General features: G+C 41.0%; 1 protein-coding gene and 1 long non-coding RNA gene across 2 annotated transcripts; one reads left to right on the forward strand and one right to left on the reverse strand.

Annotated features, from left to right (window-relative positions):
* Positions 1-1,218: 1,218 nt before the first annotated feature.
* Positions 1,219-1,739, reverse strand: LOC145422002 (uncharacterized). Its single transcript, XR_013903370.1, has 2 exons — positions 1,508-1,739; positions 1,219-1,420 (listed from the first exon to the last, which is right to left on the reverse strand). It is a non-coding gene; the product is annotated as an uncharacterized LOC145422002 (long non-coding RNA).
* An 11,136-nt stretch (positions 1,740-12,875) lies between these two features.
* LOC113019016 (ladderlectin-like) lies at positions 12,876-15,315 on the forward strand. Its single transcript, XM_026162505.2, has 6 exons — positions 12,876-12,981; positions 13,062-13,139; positions 13,413-13,522; positions 14,318-14,452; positions 14,726-14,834; positions 14,978-15,315. The coding sequence occupies exons 2-6, from the start codon at positions 13,079-13,081 to the stop codon at positions 15,043-15,045; spliced, it is 483 nt and encodes a 160-aa protein (XP_026018290.2). The 5' UTR covers positions 12,876-12,981; positions 13,062-13,078; the 3' UTR covers positions 15,046-15,315.
* Positions 15,316-16,920: the final 1,605 nt, after the last annotated feature.

The raw sequence follows: 16,920 nt of genomic DNA on the forward strand, positions 1-16,920 counted from the left end.
ATCATACAGGAGACACACACAGTGATATTTGAGAAGTGAAAAGAAGTTTACTGGATTTACAGAAAGTGTGCAATAATTGTTTAAACAAAATCAAGCAGGTGCATAAATTTGGGCACCACAAAAAAGAAATGAAATAAATATTTAGTGTATATCAATGTGTGTGTCTCCTATATGATATATAGGGTGCCTTTGTCTGGACGTGCTTCCCATCCAGAGCTGCACAGCACAGAGGAAAGTTCCAGCGCTCCTGGGAATCCCTCTGTGATGGACCGCCAGTCTCCAGGTGAAGGCGCAGCCATGAAGTCGTCCACTAGACAGTCCTAGATGGCCGTCGCTGCCTGGGGGGTGATCTGGCTCACCGTGGACACACCGACTCTGAAACTGAATGCTTGGTCGTGAAGGAGTCCCCGGTGACAAGGAACCTGGACAAAATTGTTCAAAATCAGTATTATGTGTACTGCAGTTACAAAATACATTATTCAAATTCCAAAATACTTTTGTGATGTCAGATTTAAATCACAAAACTTAAATCTTACATAAAACATTTTGTAATTATAAGGATAATTACAAAATGTATATTAGATAACATCTAAAACAGTTGTGTTTTGTTTTAACTTTAACATATCATAATTTGATTGGTAGCAACTTTTGCCACTACAGTGAGCCAATCACTCATAATTCCTAAACATGTCAATCAGGTAGGAATGAAGTAAGACATTAATAGAAATAAAGAGTTGTATGTTGACATGTAGCCCTTTCCTTGCTTAAATCATTAATATTTTTGAAAAATTAATCTTAAAATCTTAAAATAATCTGCAAAGCTCTCTCAAAGAGATTAGAGAAAATGACCCCCCTCTTAATTCATCCTGACCAAACTGGTTTCATAAAAGGTCGGCACTCCTCAACAAACACTCGTAGATTACTTAATTTAATAGACTACTCATACGATAAAAACATCGAAACCATAATATTATCTCTAGATGCAGAAAAAGCATTTGACAGAGTTAACTGGAAATTTTTATTCGCAACTTTACACAAATTTGGTTTTGGAAACTCTTTCATAAACTGGATAAGAATATTATACAATTCCCCAACAGCTCGTATCAGAACAAATGACCAGACATCCTCCAGCTTCTATCTCCTGAGGGGCACCAGACTGTCACGGGCTGCGACGGCAGACCGTGGAGTTGTAGAGAAAGTAGGGCCCAAACGCGAGACTCAAGTGAAGGACAGTGGATTTATTTATGGCGAGTGGACAGAAACGACAACTATATACAATTCAAGCACTGTGACTCCTGTGGCGATTCCTCCAAGAATCCCACACAGTGCACGTGTCCATAGCAGTGAAAAGGTGACAACTCCAAAAACCCGATTCCACTCTGTGATTTCCCCTCGTGACGACGTTCCTGACTCCCGACTCCTGGTGACACAAAAACACACACAGCTCAGCAGGCAGCCTTTAGTAGCGAAGCCGATCACAACACACTAATCTACGGAGGTACTTAACAGGTTCGACTTAGTATAATCCCGCGCCGACTGGGGCTCCGCCACCTTCTTAAATAAGGCGCCCCTCATGAAGCCATCAGCTGGTGAGGGCTAATGGGCGGCAGGTGCGGCAGTCCCCAGTGCGGGAACACTTCCGGGTCGCAGTCCCCTCAGCGACCCCAAAACATCCGGGAGCACCCAGGGAGAAAGGACAAAAAGGGAGAGAAAACCACCATAACATATGGAAAAACATATACAAGAAATACACCATGACACAGACAGGGATGCCCACTCTCCCCTTCACTTTTTGCAATTTTTATCGAACCTCTAGCAGCAGCATTTAGACAGGCTACAACAATTAAGGGCATAAAATGTAAGAACATAGAACATAAAATCAGTCTCTATGCGGATGATGTGTTGCTTTTTCTGCAAAACACAAAAACCAACCTCTCTGAGGTAATTACTTTAATAAACTGGTTTTCAAGAGTTTCAGATTATTCAATTAACTGGCCAAAATCTACAGTTCTCTCCATTAACTGCTCCTTCCATAATTTTTCCTCTGCCCCACTGCAATCCGGAAATATTAAATATTTAGGTATTAATGTCTCTCCTAAGCTTTCAGACTTAACTAAATTAAACCACATCCCACTTCTAAAGAAAGTAGAAGGCGATCTGACTAGATGGAAATCTTTACCCATATCACTCATGGGAAGGGTCGCCACTATAAAAATGATGATCTTGCCAAAAATAAATTACTTATTTTTGATGATCCCTAACAAACCATCACAAGATTGGTTCAGATCTCTGGATTCATATACAGTGGGGCAAAAAAGTATTTAGTCAGCCACCGATTGTGCAAGTTCCCCCACTTAAAATGATGACAGAGGTCAGTAATTTGCACCAGAGGTACACTTCAACTGTGAGAGACAGAATGTGAAAAAAAAATCCATGAATTCACATGGTAGGATTTGTAAAGAATTTATTCGTAAATCAGGGTGGAAAATAAGTATTTTGTCACCTCAAACAAGGAAAATCTCTGGCTCTCACAGACCTGTAACGTCTTCTGTAAGAAGCTTTTCTGTCCCCCACTCGTTACCTGTATGAATGGCACCTGTTTGAACTCATCATCTGTATAAAAGACACCTGTCCACAGCCTCAAACAGTCAGACTCCAAACTCCGCCATGGCCAAGACCAAAGAGCTTTCAAAGGACACCAGGAAAAGTATTGTAGACCTGCACCAGACTGGGAAGAGTGAATATACAATAGGCAAGCAGCTTGGTGTGAAAAAATCAACTGTGGGAGCAATCATCAGAAAATGGAAGACATACAAGACCACTGATAATCTCCCTCGATCTGGGGCTCCACGCAAGACCTCATCCCGTGGGGTCAAAATGATCATGAGAACGGTGAGCAAAGATCCCAGAACCACACGGGGGGACCTGGTGAATGACCTGCAGAGAGCTGGGACCAAAGTAACAAAGGTCACCATCAGTAACACATTACAACGGCAGGGAATCAAATCCCGCAGTGCCAGACGTGTTCCGCTGCTGAAGCCAGTGCATGTCCAGGCCCGTCTGAAGTTTGCCAGAGAGCACATGGATGATACAGCAGAGGATTGGGAGAATGTCATGTGGTCAGATGAAACCAAAGTAGAACTTTTTGGTATAAACGCAACTCGTCGTGTTTGGAGGAAGAAGAATAGTGAGTTGCATCCCAAGAACACCATACCTACTGTGAAGCATGGGGGTGGAAACATCATGCTATGGGGCTGTTTTTCTGCCAAGGGGACAGGACGACTGATCCGTGTTAAGGACAGAATGAATGGGGCCATGTATCGTGAGATTTTGAGCCAAAACCTCCTTCCATCAGTGAGAACTTTGAAGATGAAACGAGGCTGGGTCTTCCAACATGACAATGATCCAAAACACACCGCCCGGGCAACAAAGGAGTGGCTCCGTAAGAAGCATTTGAAAGTCCTGGAGTGGCCTAGCCAGTCTCCAGACCTCAACCCCATAGAAAATCTGTGGCGGGAGTTGAAAGTCCGTGTTGCTCGGCGACAGCCCCAAAACATCACTGCTCTCTAGAAGATCTGCATGGAGGAATGGGCCAAAATACCAGCTACTGTGTGTGCAAACCTGGTAAAGACCTATAGTAAACGTTTGACCTCTGTTATTGCCAACAAAGGTTATGTTACAAAGTATTGAGTTGTATTTTTGTTATTGACCAAATACTTATTTTCCACCCTGATTTACGAATAAATTCTTTACAAATCCTACCATGTGGATTCATGGATTTTTTTTTTCACATTCTGTCTCTCACAGTTGAAGTGTACCTCTGGTGCAAATTACTGACCTCTGTCATCATTTTAAGTGGGGAAACTTGCACAATCGGTGGCTGACTAAATACTTTTTTGCATCAATGTATTTCCAAATTCCTTTGGAAAGATAAACCCCCGCGTATCAGCTTAAAAACGCTACAAAGAACCAAGGATAGAGGAGGATTAGATCTGCCTAATTTTCACCAATACTTCTTAGCCAACAGGCTTCAGTTTGTCTCAGAATGGTTAAAACATACCTTCTTAGTTGAGCCCTGGCTAGATGTTGAACAGGCACTATGCAAGGATCTAGAGATTTCAGACCTACCATTTATTAGCTCAAACATCAAAAGACATGAATGCTTTAAAAGTATCAACATCAGCTTTTCTCTGACAGCATGGTGGGAGTTTCTAAAAATAACGGAGTCTTCATTAATCCCATGCAAACGTACACCTATCTGGAATAACCCTGACATATTACAAAACAATAATATGATTAATTTCCCAGAATGGAGTTGTAAAGGAATTAAATACTTAGAACATATATTAGAGGGAACAGAATTTATTCCATTTGACAGACTAGTTGCACAATATGGGATCAACAAGACAAGATTTTTAGAATATCAACAAATTAAATCCATAGTAAAAAAGAAATTTAACCTCAGTCAAGTTGAATTACAAACACCACTAAGTGCGGCACATTTTCTTACTCTTAAGTCCCCCAAATTATTATCTAAAATATACAGAACACTTTCTAAATTAGATGAATCAATATCCCTTCCTATTGCAAAGTGGGAAGCAGATTTATCAGTCAGCTTAGACCAAAACTTCTGGTCTCAGATTTGCTTAAAAACCTTTAAATTAATTAAAAATCCCAGTCTGCAATTAATACAATACAAAATACTACATAGAGTGCACTATACAGGTCATCGGATGTTCAAGATGGGCTTTACATCTTCCAACAACTGCTCACACTGTCAAGGCTATACACCAGACAATTACATCCACGCTCTTTGGTTCTGTCCACCAGTGCAAAAGTTTTGGCGCGAGATATGTGAAGACTTATCAAAGTGTCTGAAATGTAACATTCCAACTTCCCCCTTAGTGTGTTTACTGGGCAGCTTAGATAATGTCACTTCAGAAAAGAATATAGCCCATATGATTTTCACTGCCCTATGCATAGCCAAGAAAACAGTCCTCATGAACTGGAAAAATAAAAATAATCTTAATTCTAACCAATATAGAAATTATCTATTAGATTACATTGACACAGCCTCTGCCACCACATCAGATCAATTGCTCTGGACTCCTTTTATCAGCTCCATCACCTAGTGGGGGTGGGGGGGGTCATAGTTTGGTCCCGCCTTCACTGTTGTGATTGGTGTGGGGGTAGGGACAGGCTTAGGGCGTCGGGGGGTTCCCCGGAGGTATCTTCCTTGGGGGGCTCAACCCGGGGTAGCGGTCATGTCCGGTTGGGGGCTCTGTTGGCTCTCAGGTGACTGTTTCCTCGCGGCTGCGTGCAGCGGGGCTAGGGGAGGGTCTGTGCTGACGGACGTGGGTTACTGACCTGGTAGCCTGGCTGGCCCTGGGTGGGTCCGGGATGGGCGTGAGGTTCTGGGGGCGCTCCGTCTCTGGGCTGGGGCCCGGGCCGGGCCTCGTGGGCTTGGATCCTGGTTGGTGTGTTGCCGGGGTTGTGGGCGGGTGGGTGCATGGGGGCCCGGCCCTGGAGCAGGGTGCCGCCGGTGCGTCGAACCACCTGGGGGGCTCTTCAACTGGTGGGGGAGATGGTCACATCTTGCAGGAGCTTTCCTCTCTTCAGGAACTCTCTCTGCAGGAGGGGGAGATACAGGAGAGGTGGAGGAAGATCTCAGCCTGGGCGTTTACTGTCTTATGTAGTCTGGAAGATGAGTGGATGGTGGGGTGGGTGCAGTTTTCTCTGTGGTGGGGTTGGGTGGACTGTCCCGGGCTCTGTGGGGCCGGGAGGCGCTGCTGCACTGGGCCCCGGTCTGGATGGGCCTGGGCCCCCTTTCCCTGGCGGGTCGCAGAGTGTGGGAGTGCCTACTGAGGTCAGCGGGGGAGCTGGCCCCAGGGAGGGGTTACCTGCCCCTCCCTTCCGTCCCTCCCCATCTCCAGCGTCCTCCCTCTTCCCGCTCCACCACAACCACCCACACATGCAGGGCCTTGGAGTAGGGGTATGTCACCAGGGTGCAGAGGAGGCTACCCCCCCCCCCCCCCCTCTGTCTGCCTCTGCCTCAATTTTATCCCACAACTTAGACATTCACATTATTCACACTCTCATTACACATACATATAGGATCTTGGGGGTGGGCACAATCACGGAGTCCAAATTACCATCAGGGTGTACACCTCACCCCTGGCGTCGTTGCCCACCTCTCAATTTTAAATACACTTAGACATTGAGGGCTATCAGGAGGGACCATGCGCTTACCTGCTGCTCCTTGGCAGGTAGCTCCATGCCCTCCTGGGTTTTAATTGCACCTTAGAACACACATGCATCAACACTACAATGAGCGGGTGGAGGGAGGTTTGGAGTCTTCTCCCACCCCCATTCTCTGCGGCCTGCTGGAGCGGGAGGGCTAGGTGGAGTTGGCCGTCCGACTGCGGTCTGGAGTGTGGGGCCTCCCTGCTGCTACGAAGTCGGGGTGGTCTGCCTCTCCCCACCGCAGGGAAAAGGGTAACACCACCTGGGTCTGGGTGCAGTTCCCCCCTCCAGGGGCAAGGGTACCTAGACCCGGTTTGTAGAGTACGCTTGGGGAGTGTGATCGTGTGTACAGCGTCTCTTTATGTCTGTCTTCACGTTGGTTGAGTGTGGAGTGATTGCATATGAGAGCATGAGGGGGGGAATGGATGTTTGTGTCTGTGTGTGCCTGTATGTCTGTGTCTATATGTCAGGCTGGGTATCAGACGCCACCTCTCTGGGGACACCTCAGGCCCTCCAAGGTTTGGAGGCCTATCTCCACCTACCACCACTTCCCCTGCCGGTGGCGGACTCCCTCAGGTGTCGGTGCGTTTGTGGTTCTTTGTGTCTGGGGGTGGGCGTCCAGGTACACACCGGCTCACTCCTTGGCGGCCGCTTATCGGGGCCTGGAGCCTGGGGCTCGCTCGGGCCCCTTCGGGGGTGGGGTGTCCCCGGCCTCTCGGCTTGGGGCTCGGTCACTCAGGCACAGCTGGCGGCCGGCGGAGCTCATGGGCGCGTCACTGCAACTCCCCCTGGCTTCTGCTCCGCGGCTGCTGAGTGAACCCTCATCTGGGACTCTCCTCAGCTCTTACTGGAACAGTGGCGCGGCTGCCCCTCTGTTGGTCTGCCATGGTCTCTTGTGTTCTGGGGGCCTCTGGATGTCTGGAGTTTTGATCTCCTCCATACCTGCTTCACACCCTGGAGGACGGGGCTGTGGCCCCCCCACACTCCCTAGCAGATCGTTACATGGAGAAACCTTTGGAATACAAGCGCGCTGATCCACACAGGTATGCACACGGGTGTTCACTGCTCGTAGACCCAAATTACACCTTTCTTGGCTGCTACTTCGAAGCACATCTGTCCTGCGTGCTGCACAACAACATTGAATATTTAGTATTTACTGCTGTTTACACTTAGCTAGATTAATGCGATGGTGTTGTGTTTAGTATGTTGCTTTGTTTTGTTTTTTTGTCTTTTTTTGCTTGTTTTCTATTCTTCTCTCAACAGGTGATCCAGGAGATTTTTTTTTCTCCCCCCCTTTCTCACTGTCCCTCTCCCCTTCTGTTTTTCCTTTCCTTCCTCTTTCTTTCTCCCTTTCCTATCCCTCACTCATGTCTGTCCCGTCTGTAACATCTGAAAATAAAATATAATAAATAATAAAAACAAAGATCGACCAAATGAACCAATACGGCAATGCCACGATGATCCATTTGGCAAAGTAAATCCATTGGGTATCCTTGTTGGTCTTCAGACAACAATTCTGATGGCTAAAGAACCAAATGGGACAGGCGAAAAAAAAAAAATTAATCTGTGATAAGACATAACTTATCAAGATAGAACCATGTAACTAAAGATGAACCAAACTGTTCACAGTTTTATCTAACTCTGTTTTAATAAAGGCTGGTGACCCCTGCTATAGAGTCTGACAGCTGCAGGGATTATATACAAATATTCAACTATCCCAGAATTAAACCAGGTCTAAATAAAAAGGAGTGAGCATCACTACAAAGGTTAACTCAGTGGTCCTAATGCTACAGTTTGATATCAGCAAACACCAGCGCATACATTGATGTGACACCACAGCCATGCTATCATTGCAAACACTGATAACAGCATAAATCGAATTAAATCGGGACTTGATGAGACCTTCTGAGTATCACTAGAAATATTATAAACAGTCTCCATACCACAGTTTCCTTTCAGTAAACACCGACAGCATTCACTGTTAGCATAGCACATCCATGTTAGCAGTGTATAACTGGATGGTTTAGCATATATTAGCACAGGTATCAATAAAGGACTACCGTATTAAATACTTTTACTAACCTCAGGCAGACGGACAGGCGCTCTGCAGGTGGGATTGAGCGCCTGTAGTTGGTGTCTAGGCGGGCGATGCTGGGACCGACGAGGGGAAGCAGGTCCTCAAACTGGCCGACGGTGATAGCGCTGGAATCGGCCGTCATCCAGGCGCGGCTCCTGGAGCAAATGGTGAAACTCACCAAACTGCTCACGCCTCTGGAGGACCTGATGGACCCAGGTACGGCGAGGACGTCTTTTACGCCGCTGCTCTGCTCTCCACAGTACATAGAAAAGGGAGACTCTCTCTTCAAGCGCTAGCTCGACAGCTGCCATCTTGCAAAGATACCGGTCTGGCACAACTCCCTCCCACATTCCTCCCACATTTCCGGTTCACACGCGTCAAAATATGATATTTTGACGCGCGATGGATTTTTCTTGGACACGCATTGAGACGCGAATGTGCACGCGTCAAATCAGGGGCGTTTGGGGCGTTTTATTCGCGTCCATCGCGTTCGGTGTGAACACACCGTTACACAGGTAGCCAGCAGCTATGACCAGCACTACTTGTGCAGTTAATAAAAGGACAGGTAATGTTTGTCGCGCTGTTGCACACACAGCACGCTCGTTTGTTTTAGTTCGTCAGTTGCAACAAGGCAGCTTACCAACGTGTACGTAATAAGCCAATACTCCTGTGTGCTATACACTACAGTGCTGTACACCTACTTACTGGTTTTGTGGCATCAGTCTGTGTCTCTGAGTTAACTTGTGTTTCTCCTACAGCTCCGGACCGGAAAAAATGCGCGTGCTCTTTGTGAGCTCGTTCCCGGCTCATAACCAGCGCGTTTTGCGGTCAAGGGCGATCATTGGTTAAATGTGAACATGTGACTGATGCAAGCGAGATCCTTTTATTTAGCAAAACTGTGATTAATAGTTAAATGTTATTGTTGAGGGGCACAGACAGGACTCGCACGCACACACACATTAAAAAAAAATAATAATAATTTTTTTTAAAAAGTTGCCTCAACAAAAGGGCACTTTGGGCACCCATCAGGAAAGGGGCGGGTGCTCAAGCCCCTCTAGCCCCCCCCCCCTCTGCACGTGCCTGCCTGTAAGATGTCCAAGACGTTTTGATACTGGTTCAAAATAACTTGGATTTGAGGCACAGAGACTATGCTTTGCTCATTCATAGAATCTTCCAATAGCATAACACGTCTCTCCACTTTCATTTTGATATATTACAAATCGTTTAAAGTTAAAGAAATTTTGATCATCATCATTCAACATAACAGTGAATGAATGACGTTTGAGTACACGACTGTAATCTTCGGAGTGAAACACCTCGCCATCTGTAATGATTCATTGAAAGTACTTTACTCTGCTCCTTTGTACCCCATAATGACTCAGTGCCATATAGTCATCCCTCCTAATTAATCGCACTTTAGGATGATTAAGTGCAGTGATACCGTGTGTGAGTTACATGTTTTAACTGTTTACGTCTTGTTAGAGATTCAAATATCTCCTTGCATTCATTTGAGGCATCTTTCAGTAAAGTCTGGCCATAAAATGGTAAGGCCTTCTGTAGCCAGAACATTTTACAATCTGTAGCGCAACCCCTTGAGTGCTTTTGATCATGTCTAGTAGTTTAGCATTGTAAGACTCAAACACAAAGGCGGAACGAGCCCACAATGGCCCCCAGTTAACTACACTTCTTGGTAGTGATGGGATTTCCAACTCTTTTTAGAGATCCGGTACTTTCGGTTCGGCTCACTAAAAAGAGCCGGTTCTTTTGGCTCCGAACCGGCTCTTCAGGTTGTTTTGTTGCTTTAATTAATTTATTATTAACAATACTATAAAATTATGCACAAAAGGAATTACTAACGTAAAAAAAAGAAGTGGTTTTATTTATATATGTTTATATATAAATATATGCGGTGGCCCCTAGAGACAAAACACGTACAAACTCATGATATCTTCAAGACAGTCATTGGTCAAACTGTTTTTGAGCTTGAGTGCCAGAAATAGTAGTTGGTTTTGCTCTTTAGTTTGACCTGAATCCACTGGGACCTCTACCTGAACAGGACCTGCAGTGCACTCTTCTTCATTAGTCATCAGCAGAGTTCTGTCTTCTGGAAGGATGTCTGGGATTTCCTTGAAAAGAGAAGAAGGAGAGAATTATGGGTCCTGTAAACATCACATTATAAATCTTCAGTGTAAGAGCATTAGCCTAGTGGATTACAGCAGACATTTGAAATTGGCCTTATTCACTAACTGTGCACTATTTGACATGTCCATTCAGTCTTGCCAAAATCTAAGTATGCTCTGGCAGACCAAGATTAACTCTCAAAATGAATGCTTAGTGCTTTCTTTCATGATAAATTCTGTAAGAATATATGATTGCAGTAGAAAGTAGGAATTACCGTAAAAATCATAATTAGAACAATGATTACTTGTTTTATTTTTTTCTTGTTCAATGCACTAATACATGAATATTCTTTAAAAAATTAATACGTTTAGAAATGTCATGATCTTTTTGATTTCATTTCTTAACTTGAAAATTCAACTAACTCTTGTGTACTTATTTCGACAAATCTATAGTGTTATATTCATAATAAATTGAATTTAGGTTTATGCATTAAATGTGTTTTCATTACAGTTAACCCAAAATGTTTATATTCCACCACTAACCTTAAAAAGAGACCAATAAGATGGTCATTTATTATTTGGTATAACTGAAGTAATTAAATGCTAAGGGATAAGATAAAATGGATAATAAGATAAAAGGAATAAAACTTTATTTTGGTAATCATCACCCTCAAGTTGTTCTGAACCTGTTTCTTTGTTCTGTTGAACACAAAATAAGATATTTTCAAGAATGTTGGTAACCAGTTTCTTGTCCCTACTGACTTCCATAGTATTGTTATTTTATACTATGTCCATACTATGTCAATGGGGACCAGCAACTGTTTGGTTATCAACATTATTTTATGTTAACCTTTCCAAAATTGACTTTTCTGTTGCAACATTTTTTGACAATGATTTTTAGTCTTTTCCCAAAAATCGTTGGTTTTCTTCAAACTACGTGACATCCATTATTTCCTAACATTACGTAGTCCATATATATCCAATATGATTTTACACCCTCAATAAATACAAAGTATGACCTAGTAACAGAAAAAAAAATCTGATATTTCAATAAGGAACAGTCAGCATTTCACAAACATTACACTTGTTTTGAGAGAGTGAAAGCTATCACAAAAGGACAGAAGCTGTAGCTACCTAGTGAAACTTTTTTCTGCTCTCCATTATTTATGGAAGCATCACTTCATTCATTATTGCAGACAAAACAAAAAAGAGACAAATCAAATAAAAACTTCAAAATGCTACAAACAAAAATAAGCATAAGAAAACTGTAAAAAAAAAAAAAAAACCTGTTGAATTTTAGTGGTATTTGATGAGGGTGTTGACTGAGCATCCATCCATCTCTAAAGAAACAACAGTTTCATGTGTGACTGATGGTGCCAACAGTGTTTTTTTAATGGGAGTTGGTACAGTAGCATATGAGGAAGTGAGGCTGATACAGTGACTTTGTAAACACTCTCACATTACAGCAAATATTATAATGATACTTCTCTCATGACAACTTGCCATCTACAACTAACTATTTTCCCATAAAGGTGAAGATGGTCTGCAGGGCTGGCACATTCATGAGCTTTCTCTTTAAGGTGTAAACTGTAGTAGGATAAATGATACATTTTCTCACAATCAGCTTCTTGTATGGACTTACAAATATTTACAAATACAAACACATTTTCAGTTTTTGCAGTTGATGTTAAAATCATTCAATCCAAGCTGTAACTTGCTTGGTGCATCACAATGACCAAGCCATGTTATGCTATGTGTAAATGATGCTTTTCTTTGAGTTGCTGCAATGAAACTTTGTCAAATCAAATCATATCAAATCTGATTTGCTTTCAAAGTGTTTGTTTCCTTTTTTTTAAACTGTCTATTTTATGGCTGTCCAAAGTTCTTTATTGATCTGTTACTCATTTTAGGTATTTTGTTTTTTATAGAAATACTCCGAAATCATCATGAAGCACTTGGGTGTGACACTGAGACCATTGGAGAAACATACATGGGAACAAGACTGACGGGGAGAAAGAAAGAGAACACCGAATGCAGAGACAAGACTAAATGGAAAGGATAAGGCTGACTAAACATGGGGCATGGAAACTCCCCTGTTCCGTGCTCCATGATAACAGAAACCTACAGACTAGAAAACAAAACTAAGAAGACCTAAGAAAACAAATATAAACAGAGGGATCACAACTGTACACCAAAACGAGGAACAGAACCTTAACCATAGAACATTAAACAACCCAGAATCAAAAGTCCAAACACATTTACACTGAGCCAAAGGCCCAGGAGCGTGACATCTTTGTTGACCAGCAGTCAATAAATTAAATTAAACATCCATGAAATTCAAGATGGGTGGAGAGAATTGCATAAGGTTGGTAAAGACAGGGGTAGTGAAGCATGGAATCAAAACATACTTAAGTATTTTTAGTGCATCTCTTCCTGGTATTGAAATGTAAATATAAGAAAGTGTATATAAGTGCTCATCTCTACTTGAGGGGTGAAGCTACAGGCTGACACTTGAAAGAGGAGAAGACATTCTACAGACAGGTATGTTACAAATATGCTGAGGATCTTCTATCCTTTCTTTATCAAACTGCTAATCACTTTTGTTAATGTGTTTCTTACAGAGACACTAAATATCATCATGAAGCTGCTGACTGCATCTGCACTTCTCTGTGCAATGATGGCTCTGATCGCTGCTCAGGGTAAGTATAAAAGTATGTAACTAGTATCATACTGAATGTTGTGCATGTCAATGGGCTATATACAGCTGTCCAAATAATAAGATCTATTTTTAAATACATGTTTTTAAAAATAGAAATCTAAAGGAAGAAAATGATACATTTTCCAGTTGAAATTTGTTGAAAAGTAAAACTATTGTCAATAAAACACAAGTTAATGACCATAATTATAATTATTCCAGTAAAGGGGGAATTGAGTCAGCATTTTGTCACACAATATGTTTGCTTTGTCTTTAGATGAGTGCTATGTTCTCAAGAAGTCCTCATCATGTCCCACTGGTTGGACTGAGTCCAACAACAAATGTTACTTCTATGTTTCTACACCCTTACCCTGGGGTGATGCTCAGGTAATAACATCAGGACTCACCAGTTACTGTGACTGTGTTTCTTTGATTCTTTAATATTTGGATAAGAGCTTATAATAATATTTTTTTAATATTATATTAAACATTTTTATATTGACAATTATTAAAATGTTATCAAAGCCAATGTACTGTTAAAATTTGTTTAAAATTATAATAGTATGTATTGATCATTGTTAATGTTATCATTTATTGAATTTTAATAATGCTATCATTTATTCTAATATGTATGTATGTCATATATGGCTTTACTTTTTAACAAGTAAACAGTAACAATATATTAGTAAACAAGAAATACAAACAAAGAAGCAAACAAACTAAAGTCTCCAGTTTCACGTTCCTACAATTTATGCCATGGATAAATCACCTGTCAATTTTTGCTTCGATTAAAACCAGTTCTTATATGTACTGTGAAATATGCATCCAAGCTTATAATAGCAAATATTATTTTTTTAATTTATAAAAATAATGCTAATTATTGCAGTAAATGGTTTAAGCCACCAACATTAACTGCATGAAATAATTCTGAATGATAAATGATTGTAAATGTATTAATCATTAGTCCTTTCAATATAATAATTTTTTAAAAACGTTACTTTTTATTACTTGTTGAATTGTAAGCTATTAATAAAAGGTCAGATAATTAAAATCAATAATTTTGTCACTCAATGTAAATATTTCTTGGTATGTTTTATTATTATTTGTATGTTTGTGGTGGTGTAATCATGAAGGTTGTTTTATAAATCTTCTGTAACTCTTCTGTCTTTTTGTTTACTGTAGAGAAACTGTCAGACCATGAGTGCAAACCTTGCATCTGTACAGAGCCTTGGGGAATACCAGCTGATTCAGAGGGTGATATCTGATGGGAGTAGAGCTAATGGACGAACATGGATTGGTGGTTCTGATGGTCAACAGGTATGCCAGTCTGCCAGTTAAAACATAAATCTATCCATTGGATATTTTACTTATTTCTCATTCTTATCTTTTTTTTCATTGCCATATAATTCCATATATCTTGTTTCATATATTTGATATCTTCAGTTTCTATCTACAACGTCGGTAGTAGTGAAAGTAAAGACAAACCAATAAATGAGAAGGTGTGTCCAAACTTGGTAGTCGATGTATAATGTTAAAGTGCAGTTTCGTTAAAAAACGATTTCTTATTTTTAACTTTTTTCTGTTCTGTAGGAGGGTTATTGGTTTTGGATCGATGGAACACGTTTCCAATACACAAACTGGTGTCGGGGGGAGCCTAACAACTTGGGCAGTGAGCAATGCATGGAAATGAATTTTTCAGGTATAAAATTGTAAATAATATATACAAGTGCTATTGTCATTATACATAAAACCAAAAAAACCAAAATATTTTTCTCATATATTCTATATTTTTGTGTCCATGCAACAAAAATTTCAGTTAAAGTTGATTTTTGGTGCTTACAGGAGACCTGTGTATGAATGATATCTCTTGCCAGTCCCGATTCCCTTCTGTCTGCATTAAGAGTAAGTGATGATTCCTGGGCTGACATGAAGGCACGTCATCTGAAAAAGAAAGAAATCTTCTCATATATCACTCAAAATATCTGTTTTCACATCTTTACCTTTTTCTTTTGCTGTAACGATGCATAAGGAACGAAGCGACAAGTGACATAAAATAGTGTGATTGTGTCTTTTAAAAGGAGCAATTGAAATGTGTAATGGAAAGAATGCTTTTAGCAAAAACTTAAAAACAAAACTTTTTTTCTCTTCTGCATCATTAAACTATTAAGCATTGAATCAAACTGGTCTGTGAGTATCTGTGTTTTTGTGTAACATTATGTAAGCTTTCAGTTCAGTTTTTAAACACTCACTGATTAGATTAACTCACTGATAGATTAACCCACGTATAAATCTGCTTGAAACTACACCAATTTCTCTTGAAGTTACTTTAATCTTTTTAATCCGATGCTATTTGCTTCTGCGTCCTGTTTCTGCTTTTGATGGCATGAGCACACATGAGCATACAATTAGACACACACACACACACAAAACACACACATGATGAGGTCTCTCTTTAAATAAGTCTCCCCTCCTTTGCTTCCCTCTTCCCAAAATTTTAATTTCACCTAATAGTGCTAAATTTCAGAAATAACTAAATATTTTGCTAAAGCTTTTGTACATTGTCATACTTGTTAAGATACAACCTTGCACCCTTTTCACAAACCTCTAAACACAAACTGAACTTTTTTTCACAAAACCTCTGCAAATACATAATAAAACCATGTTAGGTTACTTTTATAACAACTTCTGGGTAAAAGCCGTAGGTTATTAGTTTAAATGTTGGTTTAAAAGTCGTGACTCAAGAGTTGGGTTGGCGATGTGCTGGGTTCTTTAATTAACTCCCTGGCTTGAATAATTCTATTGGGTCATAGGTTCGCTAGCTTTGATCAAATATTGGGCCAAAATTTTACCCAATTGTTTGTGTAGAAGATACGCTTCAGAAGAAGCCACATTATTCTTCTGAAACGCATTTTCAACTAGACTGTGACCTGATCAGATATCACTGATTTCTCCTCTACTATGAAATAAAACATGGTAAGCAAAAAGTGAATTCCAACACTCTAAAAATCACTGGGTTATTTTTGATAATTACACTTTACTGGTTTATTCTAGAACTTTGATTAAAGGCCTTTTTACAGACAACAGCTAGCTTGTGATGAAGAAAGATAAAGTTATTTCTACTTAAAAATGCTCGATAATGTCTTTTAAACTTATTATTTGAAATGAGGCTGAGGTTGCTCTGTTTGACAAATTATTTAGAGATTACTACATCTAGAAAATATTTTGGTTTTGCATCTTTTGTTGAATAGATGAATCTCAGGACATGAATCAAATATGACCAAATTAACGAGGGCTCATTTAGCTATGATGGAAGCATAAAATGTTGCTCATTAAGGTGTATGAAATGATCTGAGAGGGAGAGTCCCTCTTGCCACTTGTAATGTTGGGTTGTGTTCAGTGGTTGAGAATAGTCGGTAGAAACCTTAGCAGGATAGTAGGAAGGATACACGATCATACTGGTACTGGGAATTCCACAGCGTATCCTTTAGTGCACATTCTCTTCATCAACCACACAAGGCCTTGCAGGAGGTCTCCTCTCTTCAGGAACTTACTCTGCAGGAGGGGGAGCTACAAGAGAGGTGGAGGAAGATCTCAGCCTGGGCGTCTATAGAGATTGAAAATGTGACGTCACTCAGGGGTAAAACCGCAAAGAATTCTGGGAACTCGTGGCAAGAGGTACTAGCGCACGCAGGCTTTCAATTGAAATCAGTTATACAGCGATAAAAAGAAACACAAAAAATGGCAAGAAGCTGTTGTGTTATTAACTGCAATAGCCGGTCGCATGA

Source organism: Astatotilapia calliptera, chromosome 3, assembly GCF_964374335.1.
Source record: "Astatotilapia calliptera chromosome 3, fAstCal68.1, whole genome shotgun sequence".
Classification (NCBI taxonomy): domain Eukaryota; kingdom Metazoa; phylum Chordata; class Actinopteri; order Cichliformes; family Cichlidae; genus Astatotilapia; species Astatotilapia calliptera.

Excerpts from the sequence above, each read along its gene's own strand:
- LOC113019016 (XM_026162505.2), top strand. The coding sequence starts at position 13,079 with ATGAAGCTGCTGACTGCATCTGCACTTCTCTGTGCAATGATGGCTCTG. Across the intron at positions 13,140-13,412 it reads GGCTCTGATCGCTGCTCAGG|ATGAGTGCTATGTTCTCAAG; the intron begins GTAAGTATAAAA and ends CTTTGTCTTTAG. Across the intron at positions 14,835-14,977 it reads CATGGAAATGAATTTTTCAG|GAGACCTGTGTATGAATGAT; the intron begins GTATAAAATTGT and ends TGGTGCTTACAG.